At 44.9% G+C, this 27,605-nt stretch overlaps 2 protein-coding genes across 11 annotated transcripts in view; both read left to right on the top strand.

The window, feature by feature from the left end:
* The window catches only part of LOC137416241 (DNA-directed RNA polymerases I, II, and III subunit RPABC3), an 890,838-nt gene that overhangs the window by 721,051 nt on the left and 142,182 nt on the right, over nt 1–27,605 (top strand). The gene's annotated exons all lie outside the window — the stretch shown is intronic.
* On the top strand, nt 1,276–25,832 carry ARSA (arylsulfatase A). Of its 10 annotated transcripts, none has more exons than XM_078778001.1 (9): nt 1,284–1,350; nt 1,460–1,683; nt 9,856–10,122; nt 11,921–12,380; nt 12,609–12,778; nt 13,100–13,224; nt 14,381–14,508; nt 14,771–14,873; nt 24,789–25,832. In XM_078778001.1, exons 3-9 carry the CDS (start codon nt 9,875–9,877, stop codon nt 25,139–25,141), a joined length of 1,587 nt encoding a protein of 528 aa, XP_078634127.1. In that variant the 5' UTR covers nt 1,284–1,350; nt 1,460–1,683; nt 9,856–9,874; the 3' UTR covers nt 25,142–25,832. The 10 variants fall into 10 exon arrangements, with proteins under 10 accessions (XP_078634353.1, XP_078634404.1, XP_078634127.1 ...); XM_078778361.1 differs by having other exon boundaries at nt 24,169–25,832; XM_078777960.1 differs by having other exon boundaries at nt 14,264–14,508.

Raw genomic sequence — 27,605 nt, 5'->3', positions numbered from 1 at the left:
ACACACGACTCGATTGCCAGAGAGGTAGGCCACAACGCGTTGGTATAACAAAGAGTCTTTATTCAAAGCTCGTACTTCAGCACTGGGCGGGCTCGAGCTTAGAGCCCGCATATATGTGCCGAGGCCACGCCTAGTCCCCGGGCGTGGCCGATCGGTCGAAAGGCGGGGCATGTGCTTTCGTCCCCCGCCTGGACGCTCGCGCCACCCACTGGTGCGCGGAATTATTGCCCCTTGTGCCCGCCACAACACAAGAAATATCATTTGTGCCAAATTTGGTCGCAATCCCATCAGCGGTTTCGGAGAAGAAGTTGCAAGTGTTTATGGACTGACTGATGGACTGACTGACTGACTGACTGATGGACTGACTGACTGATGGACTGACTGACTGACTGATGGACTGACTGACCGACTGCTGGACTGACTGATGGACTGATGGACTGACTGACTGAATGACTGACTGACTGGTGGACTGACTGATGGACTGACTGACTGACTGACTGACTGACTGACTGATGGACTGACTGACTGAATGACTGATGGACTGACTGACTGAATGACTGATGGACTGAATGACTGAATGACTGATGGACTGACTGACTGAATGACTGATGGACTGACTGACTGACTGATGGACTGACTGATGGACTGACTGACTGATGGACTGACTGACTGATGGACTGACTGACTGACTGGTGGACTGACTGGCTGGTGGACTGACTGGCTGATGGACTGACTGCCTGGTGGACTGACTGACTGACTGACTGATGGACTGACTGACTGACTGATGGACTGACTGACTGACGGACTATGCGCCAACGCATAAGCTCCCTTATCGGATGGGGGGAGGGAGTGATCACGTGCACCCAGTTTTTGTACGATCTACGAAGCTGCGAACACAACTTCTTTTGTAACAGGGTGCTGCATGTCACTTGAATTAATTAATTTAACACCATGAGTGTGTTCCGTTGGCAAGCGGCTTGTAGAGCACTCGGCCGCTCTCGAAATGCCTAACTCTAACTACTCACCCTAACCCGGAAAATAAGTTGCTTCAAGTCTCCACATACAAGTAAATCCAATTAAGTACGTAATAGATGTACATGTCGTTTGGCGCTTTTTAAAAGTTGTGGTGTGCCCTAAGCGTTTTTGGTATGTAGGCTACGGTTCTTCTTATTAAATATTTTATTTCATGCTCACAGATTTGTAATTTATTTAACGATCATTAATTGTGTTATTATTTGTGGTTTGTTCCCTGTTTATTAGATTTAAAAAAGTTTGGAAAGCGAGAAGGTTTCAGAGCGGTGTATAAATCTCAGGCCGTCCATCGACGTTGGTGATGATTTACGTGACGATGTGAGAAGGAATAATGGGAATGGTCCTCTTTTATTGTCATGTGATGGCATGTCAGATTGAGTTGTGAGGCTTTCGGAACTCATTCTGCTCTCATAACAATCTTGTGTAGGTAACAAACTGTCTTAACCGAGGACTGAGATTTCGACGACAACAGCGACAACAGCGACAACAGCGACAGCGACAACAACGACAGCGACAACAACGACAGCGACAACAACGACAGCGACAACAACGACAGCGACAACAGCGACGGCGACGTCCTGAGCTCCGCAACAGCATTTAAATCGCACGAGGTCTTCGCGTCTGTTCCGACAACCGGTGTGCTTGGCCGTGGTGAGTGCACCTGTTAGTGTTAGTGTTGGGTTCCGACGGTTTACTTATTTATTTGTTTGTTAGTCAAGGACTGTTCGAACCTAACACCACCCCAGAGAATATTAATAAATCGGTCACCCCCTGCCCACCCCCCCCCCCCCTCCATTCACCTCTCCCCCACCCCCCCCCCTCCATTCACCTCTCCCCCACCATCCCCTCCACCCCCCTCCCTTCACCCCACTCCGCCACCATCCATCCCACCCCTTCCCCCCCCCCCCATGCACCCACCACCACCCCCTCAACCCCCGTCCTCCCCCATCACCCCCCACCACCATCATTCACACAGCCCCACCTGGGGGTCATTCATACGAAACACCGCCCAGGGGTCATTCACACTGAACCCCGCCTGGGAGTCATGCACACGAAGCACCACCCGGGGGTCATTCATACTAAGCACGAAGGAAAACAAAGGTGATGGCAAGTGGTAAAGCATGTGGTGAGGTGGAAAGAACTGGGAAGTGGCCCTGTGCTGTGTGCAGGAAGGGTGTCAGAGTGAACTCCATTCAATGTACAATGTGCGCTGAGTGGGTTCATCAAAAATGCAGTGGTTTGAGAGGGTCATTAACCAGTGTGGCAGCTACATTCAAATGTAAGGTGTGCACAGAGGGAGCTGCAGATGGAGGAAATGTTGAGTTGGATCTTGGAGACGGCGTGAAGCTGGAAGGTGTGAAAACATTTTGCTACCTCGGAGACATGCTGAATGGAGAAGGTGGATCAGACTCGGTAACGGTTGCTGGAGTGAGATGTGCATGGAAGAGGTTTCGGGAACTGAGTGGCGTGCTGATGATGAGGGGAGTGTCGTCGAAGCTGAAGGGAAAGGTGTATGCTGCATGTGTGAGAAGTGTTACGATTTATGGGAGCGAGACATGGGTCATGAATGTAGAGCAGCAACGAAGGTTGGAAAGGGTGGAAATGCGAATGGTTCGGTGGATGTGCGGAGTATCGTTGAGAGAGAGGAAGACAAATGATGAATTGCGAAAGATGATGGGAATAGAGCCTGTGATTGATGCTGTGAAGAGGAACAGGTTGAGATGGTTTGGTCATGTGTTGAGGAAGGATGAAAGTGACTGGTTGAGAAGAATGATGGAAATGAATGTAAAAGGAAGTAGAGGAAGTAGAGGACGGAGAAGACCGAGAAAGACTTGGCTGAAGATGGTGGAAGAAGAAATGCGGGCAACGAGATTAACAAGGAGAGATGCAGAAAATAGGGCAAAATGGAGAAGATTGTCATGGGGCCCGCAAGGCTAACCCCCACTCTTGCAGGGAAAATGGCCTTAAAATGCCGGTTGTTGTTGTTGTTGTTGTTGTTGTTGTTGTTGTTGTTGTATCCAACTGATAGGACGATCTGGATTCGGACCTGAACCAAAATCTAATCAGTTTGTTCTTGTCACCTAATCGACTCATTCACCAAGTTTATTCATAACTCATCCATAACTTTTTTTAAAATATCATGATATTTATCGCTTTTCATCCGATCTCTCAGTGGTGAAGAATCACTTGAAAATGAAATAATTCTCGTTTCGGAACCCATATTCAGATCTTCACCAAAATCGAATTGATTCGTCTTTGTCACACACCCAAACCTGTCCACCAAGGTTTGTCCAAATCCGTCCATACTTTTTTGAGCTATCGTGCTATGTATCGGTTTTAATATCAGTCGATGGTGAAGAATCGCTTGAAAATTAAATAATTATCGTATCCGAATCCATATTCACATCTTCACCAAAATCGAATCGTCCTAGTCAGACACCCAACCGGTCCACCAAGTTTTGTCCAAATCCGTCCATAACCTGTTGAGATATCCTGCTTTGTATCGTTTTTGGCCCTATCTCCCAATGGTGAAAAATCACTTTTAAAATTCTACTAACCGGAGCCGAATCTGGATCTTCACCATAAACCAAATCACTTAGTCCTTGTCACATACACTACCTCTCTGCCAAATTTCATCAGAATCTGTCCACAGCTTTTTGACATATCTTGTTCACAAACGGACAAACTAGAAATCGGTCAGACCGAGGACTTGCTGGAATGTACTTTTTTTTTTTGATTTGCCAACCACTCCCCGCCATCATGGCACGATTCTATTCAGCACTTTCGGAGATATAGAGGTGCAAAGTTTTTCGGTTTTTCCAAGATGGCGGCTGAACCACGTCACCGATGACGTCATTATTTTTTTTCTCCACCAGTTTATGCCGACGTGGCGCTCAAGAAATTGCATCTTGATTGGATGAAGTTTTGTACTAGTCCAATTATGATGTCATAATGGAGGCCTTGGGCCTCGAATTAAAAATTGGGCACAGTCTATTTCAGGGCGAGACAAATATGTGTGTAAAGTTTGGCGATTCTATGTGCAATAGTGTAGACGTACTGCGAACAAACAGACAAACAGACAGACAGATGAAAAATCAGTCAGAGACCGAGGACTTGCCGGAATTTACTTTTTTATCGCCCATTTCGGACAAATATGGCGGCCGAACCACGTGACCGATGATGTCATCATTAACATTTTATTCCCCATGGAGAGTTCTTTACAATGAGCCATGTCTCAATTTTTTCTATTCGGCACTTTCGGAGATATAGAGGTGCTACGTTTTTCAGTTTTTCCAAGATGGCGTCTGAACCACGTGACCGATGACGTCATCAATTGTGCACAGTCTATTCCAGGGCAAGACAAATATATGTGTAAAGTTTGGCGATTCTCCGTGCAATGGTGTAGACGTAGTACTGCGAACAAACAGAGACAGACAGACAGACAAACCAACATACTTGCCGGAATTTTTTCCAGCAAGTAACAGACAGACAAAGAGACAGACAGGGGTGAAAACATAACCTCCATCCACCTTTGGTGGCGGAGGTAATAATAGCCTAATAATACTATTAACATTACTGTATTGCAAAATAATGATATGAATACAACAACAACAGGCATTTTCAAGGCCATTTTCCCTGCTAGAGCGGGGGTTAGCCTTGCGGTCCCCATGACAATCTTCTCCATCTTGCCCTATTTTCTGCATCTCCCCTTGTTAACCCCCTTGCCCGCATTTCTTCTTCCACCATCTTTAGCCAAGTCTTTCTCGGTCTTCCCCGTCCTCTACTTCCTTCTACATTCATTTCCATCACTCTTCTCAACCAGTCACTTTCATCCTTCCTCAACACATGACCAAGCCATCTCAACCTGTTCCTCTTCACAGCATCAATCACAGGCTCTATTCCCATCATTTTTTGCAATTCATCATTTGTCTTCCTCTCTCTCAACGATACTCCGCACATCCACCGAACCATTCGCATTTCCACCCTTTCCAGCCTTTGTTGCTGCTCTACGTTCATTACCCATGTCTCGCTCCCATAAATCATAACACTTCTCACACATGCAGCATACGCCTTTCCCTTCAGCTTCAACGACACTCCCCTCATCATCAGCACGCCACTCAGTTCCCGAAACTTCTTCCATGCACATCTCACTCTTGCAACCGTTGCCGAGTCTGATCCACCTTCTCCATTCAATGAATATGAATAATATTAACAATAAATTAATAAAAGTACAAAGATGCTTAGTGCAACAAAACCTTAATATAGGCATAAACGGAGACATATTAAGGACATTTCCATAAAACAGAATTAAAAAGAACCCTAACCCTAACAACTCTGCAGAAGCCTCTTCATCACTATCTGTGAGTGAGAGACTAGTTTGTGTTCCTCTTCTTTGTCTTCTTCTTCAAAACCCTTAATCAATCACTTGGGCCTATCATGGGCGATTTCCGTATTACAGAATGCATTTTGCCTCATCTGTTCGAAGATTTACAAAACTATCGGATAAGATAAGAGATACGCAGCCGGCAGCCCCAAAATTAATAACACGGATTTATTTACTTTGCGGAGGTGATTCGTAATTTCGGAAAATGTTAAACCGGATGGAAAGAGTTTGTAAACGTCGACTTGTACGTTGTATTACAATTTATAAACAGTACAACCAAATGGAGCATAACACGTGTTTTAGAGCATAAAACTACAACTATTGCACTTCTTGTAGGTAACTTGGCTGGGTGTTCCCTGGCAGTTTTACAATCGAAATGGAAAAAGAAAACAAATTGGCCTTTTTGGATGTGCAGGTACACCGGAAGTCTGATAGATACCTGAAGACGTCGGTTTGCAAGAAACCAACTCACACCCATCAGATTACTGGATTTTAATTCCTGCAACCCAATCTCCTACAAACGCAGTGTAAAACGGACTTGGCAGCTCGGGCCTGGTCTGTCATCTTCCAAAGCCAATGGAATGAAAGAAATCAGATTAGTTGGAGAAGTTTTTCTCAAAATGCGTGTAGCAGAGATGCTTCCTATCCTGAAAGAACCAGAACAGACAGAACGGAAGGAGACAGACAGGCTCGGGCACTGTGTACTGCCGTACTACCCGGGCCTTTCTGAAAGGATTGCCAAGATAGCACGTGGCGCATGGATTGGTGTGGCCTACAAGCCTCTACGCACCATCCCCAATGGGATTTCAAAACTGAAGGCTACAATATCAACTGGTGACAGATCCAGAGTATGTTACCATTAATCATACGGAGATTGTGACCAATTATACATTGGTGAAACTGCAAGAAATCTGAAACAAAGGCAAGATGAACATGATAGAGCAATTAGACTGGGAAAGGTGACCCAGTCAGCTATAACACGTCAATGCGTGAAATCTGGCCACAAAATCTGCCTTTGATGGGACCCGTGTTCTGGATACAAATGTCCAACAAACAGCACAGATTGATAGCATGGCATGTGAAGAGCTGAGAGAGTTGTCTAACTGGGGAGACTGTGGACATACCCACACAACACACATGCCATGCAAATGGCGAAAACTGGGTGGCACAAACAGCTGGATAAGGTGAGCAACAAACAACAACAACACTCTCCCAAACACCACATCCAACGGAAACTCCAATAATCACACAACCCACACCTCATCACATCCAGCCCGGACAGGAAACCACCCATGTCCCCAACCCGGACAGGAAACCACCCATGTCCCCAACCCGGACAGGAAACCACCCATGTCCCCAACCCGGACAAGAAACCACCCATGTCCCCGACCCAGACAGGAAAGCACCCATGTCCCCGACCCAGACAGGAAACCACCCATGTCTCCGACCCAGACAGGAAAGCACCCATGTCCCCGACCCAGACAGGAAACCACCCATGTCCCCGACCCAGACAGGAAACCACCCATGTCCCCGACCCAGACAGGAAACCACCCTTGTCCCCAACCCAGACAGGAAACCACCCATGTCCGTGCCCCGGAAACACAACGACACCAACAAGCGCGCACTCGTGCTCACACACACTCGTGCAACAAAATATCACGTGCAAGTCATAACAAAAACAAAGAGCAGGGCAGCCCATCAATGATATGCTTTGATGTTTATTTGCTTGAGGTTTGCAAAAATAAAAAAACTCCTCCATCTGACCTCAAGCACCGACGCGTGACCTGTCTGTCTGTGTCATCTGTCACATTGTGAATAAATACCCGGTACGTGCCGAGGCTCAGGGTCAATTGGCCCGAGGAAGCCGGCTGTGAAGCGGGTCAACGTCTCATGAGACCGGGTCTGCTCAAATTTGCCGAGTGGATGTAGTTTTACTTCTGGTTCGAAGCACCTTTCTTATTTTTAGCCGCGTCGCAGACGCTGCTCATAGTGCCCTCTGCTGTTGTTGTTGTTCTTCTTCTTCTTCTTCTTCTTGTTCTTGCAGAGAAGACAAAACCTCAAAGCTCCACCCATTCTGGGAACCATAGCTCCACCCATTCTGGGAGAGCCTTCATATAAACAAATATCCACCATTTTATTAACTCGCATAGCTTTGAGGCCTGTTTTGTAGGCCCGTGGTGTCTTCCTCTCTCACACAGTTTTATTTCAAATCAAATTCGATATATCATTTCATTTTTCACAGTCGCTAACATAGTTTTAGACTCGGTTGAAAAAAAACGGGAAGAAAATCCGATGAAAGTTGCCCTTTATAGAACGAAATGAATTCTCAAAGGCCTGTAACTTCAAGTCCATCGAGATATATTTTTTTTAAATCGCGGCATGGTCAGTCAAACACCGCCCGAAATAACAGACGGGAAAATGCCGAGATATATTAAAAATTCGTCCATTTGATGACAATCGTCACGATGAAATATTTAATTTCTACGTCGTCACAATAATGTGGAGAGAGGAGCATAGCTTCGTTCACGTGTTGCCACACACGGGAAATTGCCGAGATATATTTTCACTTTGCACAAAAATAACATCAAGTAATCGAATCAATAGGAATGTCCTGTGCCTATAACATCGACGTTATAGGCACAGCTGCATCTAGGCATTGTGTAACATCGACGCGGCTTTTGTTTTAATTAAAACTTTTTAATCCTGAGTCCTGAGTCTTGGATTAAGGATTGGGTCTCGTCTGTCCGTCCGTGCGTGCATGCATGCGTCCGCAGCCATATCTCAGAGATGTACGGACCGATTTTGTTCATATATTGGCACAAAGACAACACATGATGGTATACAAATGTACATCATTATGTTTCGCGATGCGAGCAAAGATGTCCGACTGGCGGCCATTTTAGTTGTAAAAAACCCGATGTTGAACACGTCCTCGAACATTTCTCGGACATGTATTTACTGGTGTTGTTCAAACTTTGCACACAGATAAGGAATGATGGCTTGCATGTGCACTTCATGTTTTTCGAGATCAGATACAAGATGACTGAATGGCGGCCATTTTGATACTTAAATGTGTCCCCAACGATTTAACGACATGCATGGACCAATTTTTTTCAAACTTGGCACAAAGGCAATACATGAGAGCATAAATATGCAGAAGATTTTGTTTTCTAATCCGAACAAAGATGGCCGACTGACGGCCCTTAACTCCATACAGCAGAATTATTAAAACCACGGGGGCCATGACATTTTATGTCTTTTTACCCGCGCCAGAGGAGAGGGTATTGCCTTTGAGTCCGTTTGTCTGTCTGTCTGTCTGTTTGTCTGTCTGTCTGTTTGATTGAGCTCAAAATAAACCTCAATGTGCAATGAACATGGAACCAAAGTTATTCTGATTCAGAACATCCTAAAGAATAAGAATTCGTCTGCTGCCAACAATTCACAAAAATAGTTGGGCATCTTTTTGACATTTGCATGTTGCTTTTTAGGGTACCCCAACTCTGGTTTCTGTCTGGGTACCATATCTGGGAGGGGGGGGGGGGTTCAAGTTGGGGGGAGGACCCCGATTCTTTGTAAATGTGTATCGTACAGAGCCATCCCATGGTATCCGATATTACAAATCATCTTGTTGTATAAAGAAAGTTTAAACAACCTGATAATCCGCATTACGTTGATGTTGAAATCTGAGTGAGAATAATTCCAAATTTGCAACATATTTCATTTCACTCATTTTAAACGGAGGTTCAAACCAAATCGTCCAACACAGATTTGTAGCGAAGCGGAAGTGATTTTTGCTCACGCCATTTATAAGCAGCAAGGTTTTTTTTGATGAAGGTGATGTTAGCTGACTTCCAAGCAGATGGAAGATTACTTCAGGCAAAGGATAGAGTGAATAGAGCAGAATATTTGTGAAGGACAACATTTGTCCTTCAATAAAATCGGTCAGCGAGGTGACGGGTACTTTTGCTGGTATTAAAAAAGGCAATTTTCTCTGTGTGTCTGAAAATCTTAGAAAACAAATAGGGCTGGGCTGATCTCCACCAAACTTTGCATACCTGTTGGTAGTACCCAGCACAAGGTCATGGGCGCAAAGAAAAAAATTCCCCCGTACACGTACCACATTGCAAGTGGTTCACTGACCCCCGCTGCAGACGGGATTATTAGCCAAGGCACAAAATACATTTGTCCCACCACCTTCCTAACTCCCCCAGGCTGCTCCCAGAAGGAGCCGGTGTTTCTCGTGAAACAAAAGCTCCACAATTGGCATTGAAGGACATTTCATGCGTCGAGGTGTTTGACATTAACATAATGAATGGTATTTGCAATAAGCAAAATGAAGTGTGGATAAATGACAACGTAAGAGTAGTCGCTGAAATTGTACGGGTCTCGGGGTTGGCTTTTGTGCACGTCAGACTCCTTCAGTAACCTGGTCTTTGCAGCCTCTTTGACAACACAGCCATGTCCGGGATCATCCACGGCCTGCTCGGGCTTCTTGTCGTCCTCGCCTTGGTCGGTGTGCCGGGACTGCGAGCCGTGTCTGCACAGCCACCGAACTTCGTAATCGTATTTGCTGACGATCTTGGATTTGGTGACCTTGGATGCTATGGTCATCCGACCACGCTTTCACCGAACTTGGACCAAATGGCCATTTCAGGACTTCGCTTCACAGACTTCTACAGCAGCAGCCCCATCTGCAGTCCCTCGAGGCAAGTTTCTCTAACTCGTTCCCTTTTCCTGAGTTCCCAAGGTCACGGTACACGTTGAATCTTTTGCTCACACCTCGAGGTCATCCATAGAGGTTTTGGTCATCCATCGAGGTTTTGGTCATCCATAGAGGTTTTGGTCATCCATAGAGGTTTTGGTCATACATAGAGGTTTTGGTCATACATAGAGGTTTTGGTCATACATAGAGGTTTTGGTCATACATAGAGGTTTTGGTCATACATAGAGGTTTTGGTCATACATAGAGGTTTTGGTCATACATAGAGGTTTTGGTCATACATAGAGGTTTTGGTCATACATAGAGGTTTTGGTCATACATAGAGGTTTTGCTCATACATAGAGGTTTTGCTCATACATAGAGGTTTTGCTCATACATAGAGGTTTTGGTCATACATAGAGGTTTTGGTCATACATAGAGGTTTTGGTCATACATAGAGGTTTTGGTCATACATAGAGGTTTTGGTCATACATAGAGGTTTTGGTCATACATAGAGGTTTTGGTCATACATAGAGGTTTTGGTCATACATAGAGGTTTTGGTCATACATAGAGGTTTTGGTCATACATAGAGGTTTTGGTCATACATAGAGGTTTTGGTCATACATAGAGGTTTTGGTCATACATAGAGGTTTTGGTCATACATAGAGGTTTTGGTCATACATAGAGGTTTTGGTCATACATAGAGGTTTTGGTCATACATAGAGGTTTTGGTCATACATAGAGGTTTTGGTCATACATAGAGGTTTTGGTCATACATAGAGGTTTTGGTCATACATAGAGGTTTTGGTCATACATAGAGGTTTTGGTCATACATAGAGGTTTTGGTCATACGCGGGGTTTTTGGTCATGCGCGGGGGTTTTGGTCATGCGCGGAGGTTTTGGTCATGCGCGGAGGTTTTGGTCATGCGCGGAGGTTTTGGTCATGCGCGGAGGTTTTGGTCATGCGCGGAGGTTTTGGTCATGCGCGGAGGTTTTGGTCATGCGCGGAGGTTTTGGTCATGCGCGGAGGTTTTGGTCATGCGCGGAGGTTTTGGTCATGCGCGGAGGTTTTGGTCATGCGCGGAGGTTTTGGTCATGCGCGGAGGTTTTGGTCATGCGCGGAGGTTTTGGTCATGCGCGGAGGTTTTGGTCATGCGCGGAGGTTTTGGTCATGCGCGGAGGTTTTGGTCATGCGCGGAGGTTTTGGTCATACGCGGAGGTTTTGGTCATACGCGGAGGTTTTGGTCATGCGCGGAGGTTTTGGTCATGCGCGGAGGTTTTGGTCATACGCGGAGGTTTTGGTCATACGCGGAGGTTTTGGTCATACACAGAGGTTTTGGTCATACACAGAGGTTTTGGTCATACACAGAGGTTTTGGTCATACACAGAGGTTTTGGTCATACACAGAGGTTTTGGTCATACATAGAGGTTTTGGTCATACATAGAGGTTTTGGTCATACATAGAGGTTTTGGTCATACATCGAGGTTTTGGTCATACGTGGAGGTTTTGGTCATGCGCGGAGGTTTTGGTCATGCGCGGGGGTTTTGGTCATACATAGAGGTTTTGGTCATACATAGAGGTTTTGGTCATACATAGAGGTTTTGATCATACATAGAGGTTTTGGTCATGCGCGGAGGTTTTGGTCATGCGCGGAGGTTTTGGTCATGCGCGGGGGTTTTGGTCATGCGCGGAGGTTTTGGTCATGCGCGGAGGTTTTGGTCATGCACAGAGGGTATATACCTTAAAGCAATAACCTTGTTCCTTCCTGTTATCACCTTGTCAAACCCGTACCATCCCTCCAAGGGCAGCCCTGCTGACTGGTCGCCTTCCGATCCGCTCTGGAGTATTTCCTGGGGTCTTCTACCCAGGTTCACGCGGCGGTCTCCCACTGAATGAAACGACTGTTGCTGAGATGCTCCGAAACGTTGGCTATGGAACGGCCGCCATTGGAAAATGGCATTTGGGATACGGTGCCAAGGGGAAGTACCTTCCGACTAATCAGGGGTTTGATTACTGGCTCGGCGTGCCCTATTCCCACGACCAGGGCCCATGCATGAACCTCACATGCTTCCCGCCGGTCACGCCGTGTTATGGGGTATGCGACGTCGGTGTCGTACCCATTCCGTTGATGTCTGGCACCCGTATTCTGGAGCAGCCACCAGATCTGACCCTCCTGACCCCGCGGTACAACGCGGCCGCCGTGGACTTCATGCGTGAGCAAAGTCGAGCCAGACGACCGTTTCTGCTCTACTACGCATCGCATGTGAGAATACCTGGAGCTTGCACTTGTTGCCTCCACTCCAGACACGTCACACTGACTTCAGTGCTCTGTACTTGAAATTATCGACTTTTCATTGTGTTTTGACACTGCAAGTTTGTAACTGGGTAATGCTGAAAACTTGCTCATGGTACTCGACTCAAATAGGACTTTATAGTATTTGCCTGTGTGTGGGTTTGTTTGCTTGCACTAGACTCTGTTTTGTTGTTACAGCACACCCATTACCCACAATTTGCCAGCGCTGCCTTTACCAATGCCTCGCACCGTGGACCGTTTGGTGATGCGCTGCTCGAGTTGGACCACAGTGTGGGTTTGATTCTCGACACACTGCGCACACTTGGCATCGAGAACAACACCCTCGTCTTTTTCACCAGCGACAATGGGTGTGGATCATTATTCTACTCGTGTGTGTGTCGGTGTGTCGTACACCCTCTTGCTTTTTCTCTTTTGTTATTTTCCACTTCTCGGATGAATTTTGTAAAAACTTGTCCACACCATCCACCGTTGTAAAGGCCCCATATCACCTGCACCATGATAGCCTCATAATTGAATTAATTATTTGTCAGAAATCCTTGTATTGCTGCATTCGATGAACGAGTGTGAATGGCAATAACAGTTCGAGATGAAAGATCAAAAGGTTAAAGGTCACTGGAATATGGGACGTCCTCTTGCTGATTTTCACCCACCACACTATTGCCCACTAGGCCTGAATTGAAGCGAGTCGATCGTGGTGGTGAGGCAGGCTGTCTCAAGTGTGGAAAGGGGACGACCTATGAAGGTGGCGTCCGTGTTCCGGCCATCGCTTATTGGCCGGGCCATGTCCACCCAGGTACTCGCATTGCTCTCACTGCTACAGCCTAAAGTATTCTTTACTCTTCAATGGAGGCATCAAAAATCCTACATAAAGTCAGACATTGGGCCTCGGAGGCCCAACGGATGTATTCGTGTAATGTTTTTTATTGTTTTTTATAGATTTCTTTTCTTGCATGTCCTTTTTCAATCCAAGTCGATGCTCATGGATGTGTATTTGCTCAGAAAATGTGACTCATTGATCCTATTCGTTGGAAGAATCCCATACAAGTAATGAATGTTTTCTTTTGTTTTTTTGCAAAAAAAAAATTGTTCCGGGGTTTTCAACTTTTTTTCTCTCTAAAAAGTTGATGCTCATGGAGGAGTATTTGATCAAAAAATATGATTCACTAATCCTTTTATTTAGAATGTATATGTCCACAACTGTCCAAAATCCTACACCTACGCAGCCATTGGGTCTCGGAGGCCCCACTAATGTATTTGTGTAAAGTTTTTTAATTTTCATATTTTTGTCACTGAATTATTTGTAACCAAGTTATAGGAGCATATAATGACTCATATCAAGAAAATAATGATATAACATAGTAGTACAACAACATTTATGCGGGGCCTCGAAGGCCCCAGGCCTGCATTCGTGTCGGATTTTCGGATTATAAGTGAAGAATGAAGATTTTCCCATGAGCCTGAATTAAATTTTTATTTATTCATGTCACTGAATTTTGTGTAACAACATGAAAGTTGGTGAAAATGAGGCTCATTCCTAAAAAAAAATTGTACAACATAGTTTTATCAACAAAAAAACCTTATGGGCCTCCGAGGCCCAAACACTGCACCCAAGGGTTAAGGGGATGTAATTGATTACTTCATAAGGAATGATGAGTAACAATGTCGATGTCGGATGTCTTGGATAGATTGTTGTATTTCGTATGGGATTCTCGTCAGCCCAGCTGATAACTGTTAAACATGTGTACGTACTTGTGGAGACCACATTGGATAACTCTGGGATGATGATGAGCATGGTTAAAGGTGCTCAGGATGTACTGCGAATGGAAAGGAAGCAGGTAGAGAAGCACAATCATCAAAAGAGTTCCAGATGTTGAAGGCCCAGACAGCTCAAACGTTGCTCGTATTATGCGGCATGGAGTTGGATTATCACGGAATCCCGTTTGCTCCAGGAGTCACCAACGCCCTCGCCAGTACATTGGACCTGCTGCCGACGATGGCCCGGCTGGCCGGAGTGGGACTGCTTCCGGTTGTGCTGGATGGCACAGACCTGAGCCCCGTTCTGTTCGGGAGTGGCACGGTAAGGGAGCTCTCTCAAACCTGAGGCTTACAGTCAGACTGACTTTTCACCTCTGGTACGGCTGTAAGTTGGCACAATATGTAATGTGGATGTGGTTCTGCTCATGGAGACCACGATCCTGCGGTGAATGAAATTGAAGTTTGCATTATGGTGGTTTCCGTAATGAGCATCACCAACAGGATGAGCTCTGGTGTGTCTGTGTGCCTATAGTTGATCAACTCTGTGTTGTGTATGATTCTGGTGCGTGTTTACAAATCCACAGGGTGGACGGCAAACGTTCCTGTATTACCCATCCGCTCCGACACCGGAACATGGTGTGTACGCGGTGCGGAGTAGGAAGTACAAGGCGCACTTTTACACTGAAGGTCTGTATACCGCACGCACCGGCTCGAGCTATAGAGTAGCTAACTAGTCCTGGTGTGAAACAAGACTACTTGATGGGGGTGTGTAATGGGTGTTTAATGTAATGGGTGTATAATGTAATGGGTGTATAATGTAATGGGTGTGTAATGTATTGGGTCTGTAATGTATTGGGTCTGTAATGTATTGGGTCTGTAATGTATTGGGTGTATAATGTATTGGGTGTATAATGTATTGGGTGTATAATGTATTGGTGTATAATGTAATGGGTGTATAATGTAATGGGTGTATAATGTAATGGGTGTATAATGTAATGGGTGTATAATGTAATGGGTGTATAATGTAATGGGTGTATAATGTAATGGGTGTATTATGTAATGGGTGTATAATGTAATGGGTGTATAATGTAATGGGTGTATAATGTAATGGGTGTATAATGTAATGGGTGTATAATGTAATGGGTATATAATGCAATGGGTGTATAATGTAATGGGTGTATAATGTAATGGGTGTGTAATGTATTGGGTCTGTAATGTATTGGGTCTGTAATGTATTGGGTCTGTAATGTATTGGGTGTATAATGTAATGGGTGTATAATGTAATGGGTGTATAATGTAATGGGTGTATAATGTAATGGGTGTATTATGTAATGGGTGTATAATGTAATGGGTGTATAATGTAATGGGTGTATAATGTAATGGGTGTATAATGTAATGGGTGTATAATGTAATGGGTGTATAATGTAATGGGTGTATAATGTAATGGGTGTATAATGTAATGGGTGTATAATGTAATGGGTGTATAATGTAATGGGTGTATAATGTAATGGGTGTATAATGTAATGGGTGTATAATGTAATGGGTGTATAATGTAATGGGTGTATAATGTAATGGGTGTATAATGTAATGGGTGTATAATGTAATGGGTGTGTAATGTATTGGGTCTGTAATGTATTGGGTCTGTAATGTATTGGGTCTGTAATGTATTGGGTGTATAATGTATTGGGTGTATAATGTATTGGGTGTATAATGTATTGGTGTATAATGTAATGGGTGTATAATGTAATGGGTGTATAATGTAATGGGTGTATAATGTAATGGGTGTATAATGTAATGGGTGTATAATGTAATGGGTGTATTATGTAATGGGTGTATAATGTAATGGGTGTATAATGTAATGGGTGTATAATGTAATGGGTGTATAATGTAATGGGTATATAATGCAATGGGTGCATAATGCAATGGGTGTATAATGCAATCTGTGTATAATGCAACAACAACAACAACATGCATTTTAAGGCCATTTTCCCTGCTAGAGCGGGGGTTAGCCTTGCGCGGTCCCCATGACAATCTTCTCCATTTTGCCCTATTTTCTGCATCTCTCCTTGTTAACCCCCTTGCCCGCATTTCTTCTTCCACCATCTTTAGCCAAGTCTTTCTCGGTCTTCCCCGTCCTCTACTTCCTTCTACATCAATTTCCATCACTCTTCTCAACCAGTCACTTTCATCCTTCCTCAACACATGACCAAACCATCTCAGCCTGTTCCTCTTCACAGCATCAATCACAGGCAATATTCCCATCATCTTTCGCAATTCATCATTTGTCTTCCTCTCTCTCAACGATACTCCGCACATCCATCGAACCATTCGCATTTCCACCCTTTCCAGCCTTCGTTGCTGCTCTACGTTCATTACCCATGTCTCGCTCCCATAAATCATAACACTTCTCACACATGCAGCATACACCTTTCCCTTCAGCTTCAGCGACACTCTCCTCCTCATCAGCACGCCACTCAGTTCCCGAAACTTCTTCCATGCACATCTCACTCGAGCAACCGTTGCCGAGTCTGATCCACCTTCTCCATTCAGCATGTCTCCGAGGTAGCAAAATGTTTTCACACCTTCCAGCTTCACGCCGTCTCCAAGATCCAACTCAACATTTCCTCCATCTGCAGCTCCCTCTGTGCACACCTTACATTTGAATGTAGCTGCCACACTGGTAAATGACCCTCTCAGACCACTACATTTTTGATGAACCCACTCAGCGCACATTGTACATTGAATGGAGTTCACTCCGACACCCTTCCTGCACACAGCACACGGCCACTTCCCAGTTCTTTCCACCTCACCACATGCTTTACCACTTGCCATCACCTTCGTCTTTCCGATATTCACCTTCAGACCTTTTGTCTCCATACATTCCTTCCACTTGTTCATCTTTTCCTTCAGTCCATCCATACTTTCCGCAATCAACACCAGATCATCTGCATACAACAACTCCCACGGTAAACCCTCCTTTATGTTCTGAGCCAGCACCTCCATCACAGCTACAAATAGTAGTGGACTTAGTACCGACCCCTCATGCACTCCCACCTTCACCTCAAACTCACCACTGTTCCCGTCCTTCGTCCTTACAGCTGTGCGCGCTCTTTTGTACATTGCCATCACTACTCTGATCAACCATTCCTCCACTCCTAACTTCCTCAATGCCCATGTCAATACTTTGCGTGGAACCCTATCGAATGCTTTCTCCAGATCAACAAACCCCAAAAACAACTTCTTCCTCTTCTCCATGTACTTCTCCTGCAACTGCCTCACAATGAAAAGCGCATCTGTCGTTCCTCTTCCTGGCATAAATCCAAACTGCATTTCGTCGATCTTCACTTTATTCCTTATCCTCCTCTCCAACACCCTTTCCAATACCTTCATTCCATGCTCCAATAACTTTATCGCTCGGTACGAGCCACACTCCAGAGGGTCACCTTTCCCCTTGTATAGAGGGACGAGGGTACTCAGTTCCCAATCCACTGGAATGCGGCCTTCTTTCACCACCAGATTACAGATCTCTGTCATTCTCTTCACACCCCAACTTCCTGCTGCCTTCAACATATCTCCCACAACTCCCGTCGGCCCTCCCGCTTTTCCACTCTTCATTGCTTTTATCGCTTCCTCAACTTCCTTCTCAGTTATCTTCTCTGCCGGTCCTAAAACTGGGTTACTCTCTATGTTGCCATCCCATTCATTCTCTGTAATCAACAGCATTTCCATATATCTTTTCCATCTTCCTTTAATTCCATCTGGGTCGACAACGATTTGTCCCACTTCATCCTTCAAGCAACTCACCCCCATCACGTCACACCTCTCTTTTGCTATGTGCTTTGCAATCCTGAATACTGCTTTCTGACCCTCTTCCGAATCCAAGCGTTCTCTGAGCATTTTCCTACATGCCTCCTGCACCTTTGCTACCTCTTTCTTTGCAGCCTTCCTGGCTGCCTTATAACTTTCATGCTCTGCTGTTTCTGCTCCCCTACCCTTCGCCTTCTGCCACTCCTTGAACTTCTTCCTCTTCTCGTCAATCCTCTTTCCAACTTCATCATCCCACCACCATGTTTCCGAGTGCCTCGGTGGTCCTTTTGTCCATCCACATACCTCACCAACGGCTCCCAACAGACTAGCTTTCATTGACATCCAACCACTTTCAAGCTCAACCACATCATCCTCTACCCTACTCAGCCTCTCTTTTAATGCCTCCCTTACTGTCACCTCTTTCAACCTCCACACCTTCATTCTTGGTTGGTACTTCACCCGCCGAGCTCTCCTCGCACCTTTCACCCTTATGTCGCAGACAACCAAGTGGTGCTGTGAAACAGCCTCCTCCCCCGGGATCACCTTTGTGTCCCGGAGGTGCCCCCTATCTCGCCTACGCACCATCAGGTAGTCAACGGTTGTCGTCGACCCACCTGACGTGTATGTAACAAGCTTATTATCCTCTTTCTGGAACTGAGTATTACAAATCAACAAATCAGCTCCATCAGCAAACTCCAAAATCCTTTCACCTTCTCCATTTCTCACACCATATCCGTAACCCCCATGAACTCCCTCAAAACCATCCATACTCCTTCCCACATGTCCATTCAGGTCTCCTCCCACCACAAGAACTTCTTCATCTTTCACGTTTTCCATCAGCTTCTCTATCGCACACCAGAACTTGTCCTTCTCTTCATTGCTTCGACCAACCTGCGGAGCATATCCCGAGATGACGTTCACCAAGAGCTTTCCAATCATCATTTACACCATCATCAACCTATCATTCACTCTAGTCACACTCACCACACTGTCTACAAACTCCTCAGAAAACAGGACACCAACACCATTCACGCCCTCCGGGCACCCTTGCCACACAAACTTGTATTTCTGTCCCTGCCTATCCTTCACCATTCTCACACCACTTCCCTTCCATCTCGTCTCTTACACACAACATATGTCCACTCTTCTTCTGACCAATACTTCCACCACTTCTCCTGATCTCCCTGTCATTGTCCCTACATTCCATGTCCCAAACCTCAGAAACCGATCTCCACTTCGGGCTGTACCCTGCCAATATGTAGTTGTAACTGTCATGGTTCTCTTTTTGAGGCAATGTTTTTATGGCCGGATGCCCTTCCTGACGCCAACCCTCTTAGTCGTCTCTTACGACACGCAGGGATACGGTGTACCTATTCTGACCAGGGTACACACTGGGAAACGTTTAAAACATGAAAATTCTGGGGGGGTGGGGGGGGGCGGCGGCGTCTCACGGCTGCAGTTTAAACATATTCCAACAATATCCAAACAGAACCATGAAAACCATGAAAAACAATCTGGGAAAAGTCTCCAAGCGAGAACGTGGATTTGAGAAGGAGGGAGCAGAGGCGGAAGAGAAACGAGATACAGGGGGCGGGGCACAAGCCGAGACGAGGAGGAGAGCGAACAAGCACGTGTCCGGGAGGAGAGAAAGAATCAATATAGAATTATTTGTCTAGGGAGGTGAGGTGAGGGGGAGAAAATAAAATAAAAGAAACAAGCAATACAGCGAAGGAAATAACCCAAACCGACAAAACACCGATGGGGGGAGGGCCACCACGTGTATAATGCAATGGGTGTATAATGCAATGGGTGTATAATGCAATGGGTGTATAATGCAATGGGTGTATAATGCAATGGGTGTATAATGCAATGGGTGTATAATGCAATGGGTGTATAATGCAATGGGTGTATAATGCAATGGGTGTATAATGCAATGGGTGTATAATGCAATGGGTGTATAATGCAATGGGTGTATAATGCAATGGGTGTATAATGCAATGGGTGTATAATGCAATGGGTGTATAATGCAATGGGTGTATAATGCAATGGGTGTATAATGCAATGGGTGTATAATGCAATGGGTGTATAATGCAATGGGTGTATAATGCAATGGGTGTATAATGCAATGGGTGTATAATGCAATGGGTGTATAATGCAATGGGTGTATAATGCAATGGGTGTATAATGCAATGGGTGTATAATGCAATGGGTGTATAATGCAATGGGTGTATAATGCAATGGGTGTATAATGCAATGGGTGTATAATGCAATGGGTGTATAATGCAATGGGTGTATAATGCAATGGGTGTATAATGCAATGGGTGTATAATGCAATGGGTGTATAATGCAATGGGTGTATAATGCAATGGGTGTATAATGTAATGGGTGTATAATGTAATGGGTGTATAATGTAATGGGTGTATAATGTATGGGTGTATAATGTATTGGTGTATAATGTATTGGTGTATAATGCATTGGTGTATAATGTAATGGGTGTATAATGTATTGTTGATCAAGTATGTTGATCACTCCGGTTTGTGTGTGTTTGTCTGTCCGCTAACTAATACTTACCTATAGGTCACAATATTAAACCGATCTTCACAAAACTTCACCAAAAGGTGGGGTTTGTGGTCCGACAAAATCTTGTTTATTTTTGAGGTCAAAAGGTCAACCCCTTTTTTTCAAATTTCTAAAATCCTCAATTTTCATCCAATTGACTTGAAATTTTAAGAGGATTTGCATATCTGGGCACTGAATTCAACCACCAACCATTTTTGAGGTCAACTTAGGCCAAAAGGTCAACACAGGCCAAGCTTCTAAAATCCTCAATTTTCATCTGATTGACTTGAAAATTTAAGAGGATTTGCATACCAGGTCACTGAATTCAACCACAAATTATTTTTGAGGTCATCATAGGCCAACAACTTCTTCTTTTTTTTCTTTTTTTTTGTGTACTGAATCGAGGCTCGTGAAAGAGCTAACATTTATTTCACAACAAATCGACCAGACAAACAAAGTATATAAAAAGAGGGAGCGGAAGACAAGATGGGGAGAGAAGGGGAAGCACACAAACAACATTTGAGAGCAGGGAGATGTGTGGGAGGGAGAGGGGCTTGGGGGGACGAGGCGTGGGAAGGGGGGGGGGGGGGGGTGGGAGAAGTATAAAACACAAGGACACCAAGGACTTGCAGGACAGAAGTTGGTATTTAAAAAAAGGGGATTTGGGGTGAAATTAGCGGGGGTAGAAAAGATCAAGGTTTTGGATGGGGGAAGATAAGAGATGGTGGTGAACAGCTGTTTTAAAGACCTGGAGGGTGGAGTGGGATTGAAGAGAGTGAGGGAGCTTGTTCCAAGGGCGGGAGAAAAGAGGAATGAAGGAGTGAAGGTGAGCAGAGAGTCTTGATTTTGGCAGTTTAACCATAAAAGGGATGCAGGCAGATCTTGTGTGACCTGTAGGAATATTTGGGGGACAGAGCCCAGAGAGAGCTGGGGGGGGCAAGGCCAGAGAGGAGTCGGTAGAAGACGGAAAGACCACCAACCTGCCTGCGGTGAGTGAGTGAAAGGCCCTTGGAGTTAGCTTCATCGTGGGAGATTCCAATGATTCTGAACGCTTTGGTTTCAACAGCGTGAAGACGAGCTAGGTGTGAGGCAGGAGCACCAGCCCAGAGGGGAGAGCAGTATTCCATCGAGCTGCGGATGAAAGCCTTGTATGTGGTGAGGCGCTCAGGTGTGCCAAGGAAGGACTTCGCACGACGCAGAATGCCCAGTCGGTGACTGGCTTTGGAGGCCAGATTTGAAATGTGGTTTTCCGAGGAAAGATCATGGCAGATAGTGAGACCCAAAAGCTTGAGTGACAGAACTTCTTGGAGAGGATTATTCAGAAAGTGGATGGAAGGGTTGTCCAGTCGGTCTTTTCGGAGAGACATCATAAGAGTGTGAGATTTGTCAGGATTGAAAGACATGTTCCACTTGTTTGCCCAGTCTGTGCTTTTATCTAGGTCTGCAGAGATTCAGGAGGCTGCAGACTGCCGATCTGAGGGATGAGGAATTGAGCGACAGAGAGTAGAGTCATCAGCAAAGAGATAGAGAGGATTTTCAAGAGAGTCAGAGAGATCATTGATGAAGACCAGAAAAAGCACAGGGCCCAGAACACTGCCTTGGGGAACTCCAGCCTGAACAGGAAGAGGAGATGAGAGAAACCCATTCAGGGCCACACGTTGACCGACTAGAGAGGAAGTCCGCCAGCCATGCGTGGAGATTACCATGGATACCAAAGGAGGAGAGTTTGGTGAGCAGAGCGGGGTGCCAGACCGTATCGAAGGCATGTGATATGTCGAGGGAGACAGCTCTAATTTCCTGTTTGGCATTGAGGACCTCCATGCATTGTTGAGAAAGCAGAAGCAGCATGTCCAGAGTAGAGTGACCAGGTCTGAAACCAAATTGATGATCAGAGATCAAGCCATTGGAGAAGAGGAAAGATTTCATATCTGAAGCAATGATGGATTCCATGACTTTGCTGATAATTGGGAGAAGGCTGATTGGTCTGTAGTTGCTAGGATCTGTTTTTGCACCTTTTTTGTGCAAAGCGGTGATGTTGGCTGATTTCCAAGCAGATGGCAGATGACCTTGAGCAAAAGAGAGGGTGAAGAGAACAGAGAGAGGGAGTGAAAGAGTGGAAGAACAGGATTTTAGGACCCGTGGGCTGATGCCGTCAGGTCCAGTTGCAGAATCGGAGTCTAGGGTTGACAGAAACCTTTCCACCTTGTCAGGAGGAAAGGACACAGAGTGCAGGAGCAGCTGGGTACGACTGGGTACGGTGGGTACAGAGAGGGATGGGCTTGGGACACAAGATTTAGAGGCAAACACAGAGTTGAGGCATTCAGCTTTTTCACGTGCGGAGTCAGCCGTGTAGCCGTTTGAGGTGAGGGAGGGGATGGAGGGGGAACAAACACCAGAAACAGATTTGACCAAACGCCACCAGGATTTGGAAGAGGGAGACAGATAAGAGAGTTCGGTCTTGAGAACGGAGAGATATTGTTTCCTGGCTCTCCTGAGGGTGGACACACACTTGTTTTGGGCTTTGTGAAAGGAAATGAGATTTCCTTTCCAGGAGACGAAAGCAAGTTGTTTCTGGGCAACAGCCTCACCACAAGATTCTGTGTACCATGGGCGGGAGGAAGGGTATGACAACTGAAGATGAGATGGGATAACCTATTTTAGGGATTCCGCAAGTATCGTGCGATGCACGACATATTTCTTTGTCTGTCTGTTTGTCACTCGCCTACAGGTCACAATTCTAAACCGATCGTCATGAAACTTCACCAAGTGTAGAGGTCGTCACAATTGGAGAAACCTATGATTTTGAAGTCAAAGGTCATATGGAGGTCAAATTTCTAACATGCCCATTTGACTTGAAAATTGAACAGCATTTGTATATTGTCACTAAATTGGGAAACTATTTTTGAGGTAAAAGGTCAACTCAAGGTCAATCTTCCAAATCATCAATTTTCATCTGAAAACCCGTCAATTTTCATCCGATTGACTTGAAAATTGAACAGCATTTGCACAGTCATTAAATAGGGAAACCAACTATTTGAGGTCAAAAGGTCAAAGGTCAACTCGAGGTCAAACTTCCAAAATCAATTTTCATCTGAAAACATGTCAATTTTCATCCTATTGACCTGAGCTTTGATCAAGATCATCAATTTTAATCTTGATGAAATGGACAATTTGCTGGATCAATGGCAACCTTTTTGGGGGAGGTGGGGTGATGGGGTATATTTTGCAAGTATCAATATATTTTTTACATGTCAGGTAAAAATGTGCTAACTAGGGCACAGCTGAATGGATTTAAATCAAACTTGATAGAAGTATAATAATGATGTAATAATGTGGGTGAAGGCATATCAGTCAACGTCGTGACGTCAGAGGGTCTCGTTCTTGTTAGTTATTTTTATTTTATTCTAGTTCTAGTTATTATTTTATTTTTGGAATATATTAGAGACAATTGATTTTGATTTGGAATCATTGGAATATCCCGTGCTGATGCTGGGTGTATGAGTCCATCACTACGCCATTGCAGACAGGTCGGTTGTCTCTGTCTTCGACCGCCTCCTTTCTGGTCTTGCAACCGCTGCTCTCTACATGCTTTGTCCTCCCTCCTCCCACTCCCCAGGGTGCTGCATGGCGCACATGGTCCACCATCAAACCCCTTCTCATGAAACTACCTAAATCCATAATCACTGCTAACCTCCTCTCATGTGTTCCTCTTTTTCCCACCTGTGGTATCAACTTCCACATCCTCTTCAAACTCATTCTTACCTCCAGGTCTTCAAGACGGCTGCTCACCACCATCTCAGATCATCCACAATCCAAAACAATGATCTTTTCCACACTTGTTAACACCACCCCAATCCCTCCTCCTTCCAATTTTCCAGTTTTCCCTCCTTTGAGTTTCCTTCTGTTATCCATCTTGTACACCCCATGCGTCCACCGTGTCCAAGTTGTCCACCCCATGCATGTGTGCTTCGCGCCCTATTTTTCTTTGTTACATTCTGATCCGACCAATGTACTAACTCTTCCATGAGCCTCGACTATGTATGCAAAAAGGTAATACAAATACGTCCAATAAAACCACACAAGTCTTAGCGAGGGTTTGCAATGCTTGATTTCTCTTTCTCATTTTTTTTGTATGATTTTCCAATGTGACTTTGAAGGAAGTGTAGATAATGTGATGTACTCATGAACACCATGTTGATTCAACGATTATACATTTGAACCCTGACCAAAATGCAGGTTCCCCGCTTAGCTCCTTGAGTCCCGACTCGTCGTGCGGTTTCACGGCTCTCCTGCACAAACACAACCCTCCACTGCTCTTCCACCTGGGCTGGGATCCGGGAGAGCGAGCCGACCTCACTGTTGGAGGCGTTCCCCATGATCTGGTTCCGGAGGTGGAGCGACTGAGTCGCGTACGCGACGCAGCGGCGAGCCTGTCGTGGGGGAAGAGCCAGATGGCCCGTGGTAAAGATCCGGCCCTGCAGCCATGTTGTCGGCCTGGCTGCTCTCCGTTTCCCGGGTGTTGTCGTTGTACCTCTTATGATGATCTGTTAGACTTGGGAACGTCGGAGATTGTTGTCCAAATACAGTAGTTGTCTCACAAAAATGGATATCAGGGGTACTATTTTCAATGATTACAGGGAAGAGCAGAAAGTGTGGGATGAAGGTTGGAAGCAAGGAAGCTTTTTGCCAAATCTCTCCACATCATTACCGACAATAAATTTATATGATCTTACCTCTACTATAATCTACCATCGTTTTACTACAGGCAGCAGTTTAATGATGTGAATTTTCTGGAAAATAGACATTGCCTCAAGAGAATTATGATGTCTCCAGTCACCAAAAAATGAAATGGCTCCTTGTGGCCAGGGAGGTGATGCATCCTTGTTACGCGCGCATGTCTTCCATACTCTGCCCGCTCTCCTGTCCTGTTCTCATACCGATAAAGGAATCCTTGTGAAAATTTCTGCGATGCCAACGCCTTGCGGATACCGCGGTGGGCTCTTTGCATATCCGTGTTTCGCTCGGCACACTACTCGCACAAAGGACTACTTTCACCTCCGCCATTGCTATTTGCCATTTTTTTTACAGGGATTTATAGAAACGAGGAGTGATTGATTTATGGATTTTGTAAATAACATGTGCATTTGTATTATTTGTTTTATGTGTTTGTTGAATAAGAGTACATTGTAGTTGTACTTTTGTGTCATCGCTATTGTCCAGATCTTGCTGTCCAATGACTTGAAGATGATCTATGTAATAAAGTAAGTTTGTTTGTTCACATTCATCTGTCCATCTGTTCCCAAACTACTCCCTAAGTTTTGGGCCTAGGTCTGCCAAACCTTCTGTGGAACATTTCGGGGTCCCAGCGGATGACCTCAGGTGGGTGGAAGGTTTCATAAATTTCCTAATACAAGTGTGATCTTGACTTTCCACCCACACGAAACTGCTACCTTTCCGGAGTAAACACAATCGTGGGTTCAGCGTTCGCAGTTTCGCTATTTACTGCATGTGGAAATATTTGCTGGTTTGAAAATATCTCAATACGATCGTGGTTTTGAGTCTCCTTCTGTACGAGGTGTTACGTATCCGCCCTTTCTCATCCGCAGATTCGTCTATTGGTTTTTATGCCTCCGGCAACTTTGTCGCCGGAGACATGTTGTACGGTTGTCCGTCTGTCCGTACAGGCTAAACCTCGTTTTACTCAGCAACCATATGTCTGATTGAGATGAAACTTTGAGAGTAGGAGTGACACCCATGCAGAATGTTTTTTTATGATTGTGATGTCATAGGTCACGTGGTATGGCAGCCATTTTGGATTAAAAGCAAATAATAAAAAAATTATTTCTCGGAAACCGCTGAATGGAAAAATTTGTAACTTGGCACATTGTCAAGTACTCCTAATGGGGAACAAAAGCATGATAATGATGACACGAAGTGGAACACCAGCCAAAAATGTTTTCATCGAATTCCTTATCCTAAAAATCTGAAATTGCATGCACATGATCTATGACCCATTTGTATTGAAATATTAAATTTATGACATCACAGGTCACATGGTTTGGCAGCCATATTGGATTGAAGGAAAATATTAAATAATTATTTTTGAAACCGCTCATCCTATCGATGCAAAATTTTACAAATGTCATCTAACAGCACTTTTGCATGTCGTTTGAAAATGATGTCATAGGTCATGTGGTTTGGCAGCCATCTTGGATAGAAAAACTAACCTTATCTGATTAACATGAAACTTCACAAACTTGATCCCCTACCCATACGTATGCAGAGTGATGGCATCCACCTGTTGTGGGACTATGCAGAGGCATATTGGCGGCAGTCGCATCATTCCAGTTCCCGTTATAACGGTGTTTATATTTGTTTACCTCATGTAACTGTGCAGGAAGTGTAATGTGGTATATGGCTATGTATATGGCCAATATGTATAATAATATAATATGTATATGTATGTATATATGTATATGTAACATAGGCTATGTGGCCGCAGGTTCACGTGGGGAAGTCCTTCCTGCTCATTCCTCCCCATTCCCCTTCCCCGTGCCACGCCGTGTACTTCAGCCAGTTTCGTTGTCTTAAAGCCATATAGTGATAATATTAATTTGTGATTGGAATGAAAACAGAGATTGGGTTTTAAAGCAGAATGAGGAAATGACATGACGGTTTCCACCCATGGTGTTCATGGATTTGCCATTGTAGTTTCACCATTGACCGTACTAGCATAACTAGGCGCGCTCTGCGCTGCACTACACGTCGTTTCAGAGGGATAGGCATATTTGACCATTTCAGTGTATTTTGTGTCTTCAGGGTATTTTGGATCCTCTGGGCCTTTGAGGGTATTTTGGGTCTTTGGGGGTCTTCGTAGTCGTTGGGGTCTTCGTGGTCTTTGGGGTCTTCGTGGTCTTTGGGGTCTTCAGGGGCTTTTGGGTCTTCGGGGTCTTTTGGATCCTCTGGGCCTTTAAGGGTATTTTGGGGTCTTTGTGGTGTTTTGGGTCTTCGGGTGTTTTGGGTCTTTGGTGTATTCAGGAGTTTTTGGGTCTT

The sequence above is a fragment of the Myxine glutinosa genome, chromosome 1, assembly GCF_964187855.1.
Source record: "Myxine glutinosa chromosome 1, kmMyxGlut1.1, whole genome shotgun sequence".
Classification (NCBI taxonomy): Eukaryota; Metazoa; Chordata; class Myxini; order Myxiniformes; family Myxinidae; genus Myxine; species Myxine glutinosa.
Note: the sequence above shows the minus strand (reverse complement) of the source record. Positions and strands in the feature narration are given on the sequence as shown.

Excerpts from the sequence above, each read along its gene's own strand:
- ARSA (XM_078777960.1), top strand. The coding sequence starts at position 9,875 with ATGTCCGGGATCATCCACGGCCTGCTCGGGCTTCTTGTCGTCCTCGCC. Across the intron at positions 12,779-13,099 it reads TTTTTCACCAGCGACAATGG|GCCTGAATTGAAGCGAGTCG; the intron begins GTGTGGATCATT and ends ATTGCCCACTAG. Across the intron at positions 14,509-14,770 it reads TTCTGTTCGGGAGTGGCACG|GGTGGACGGCAAACGTTCCT; the intron begins GTAAGGGAGCTC and ends ACAAATCCACAG.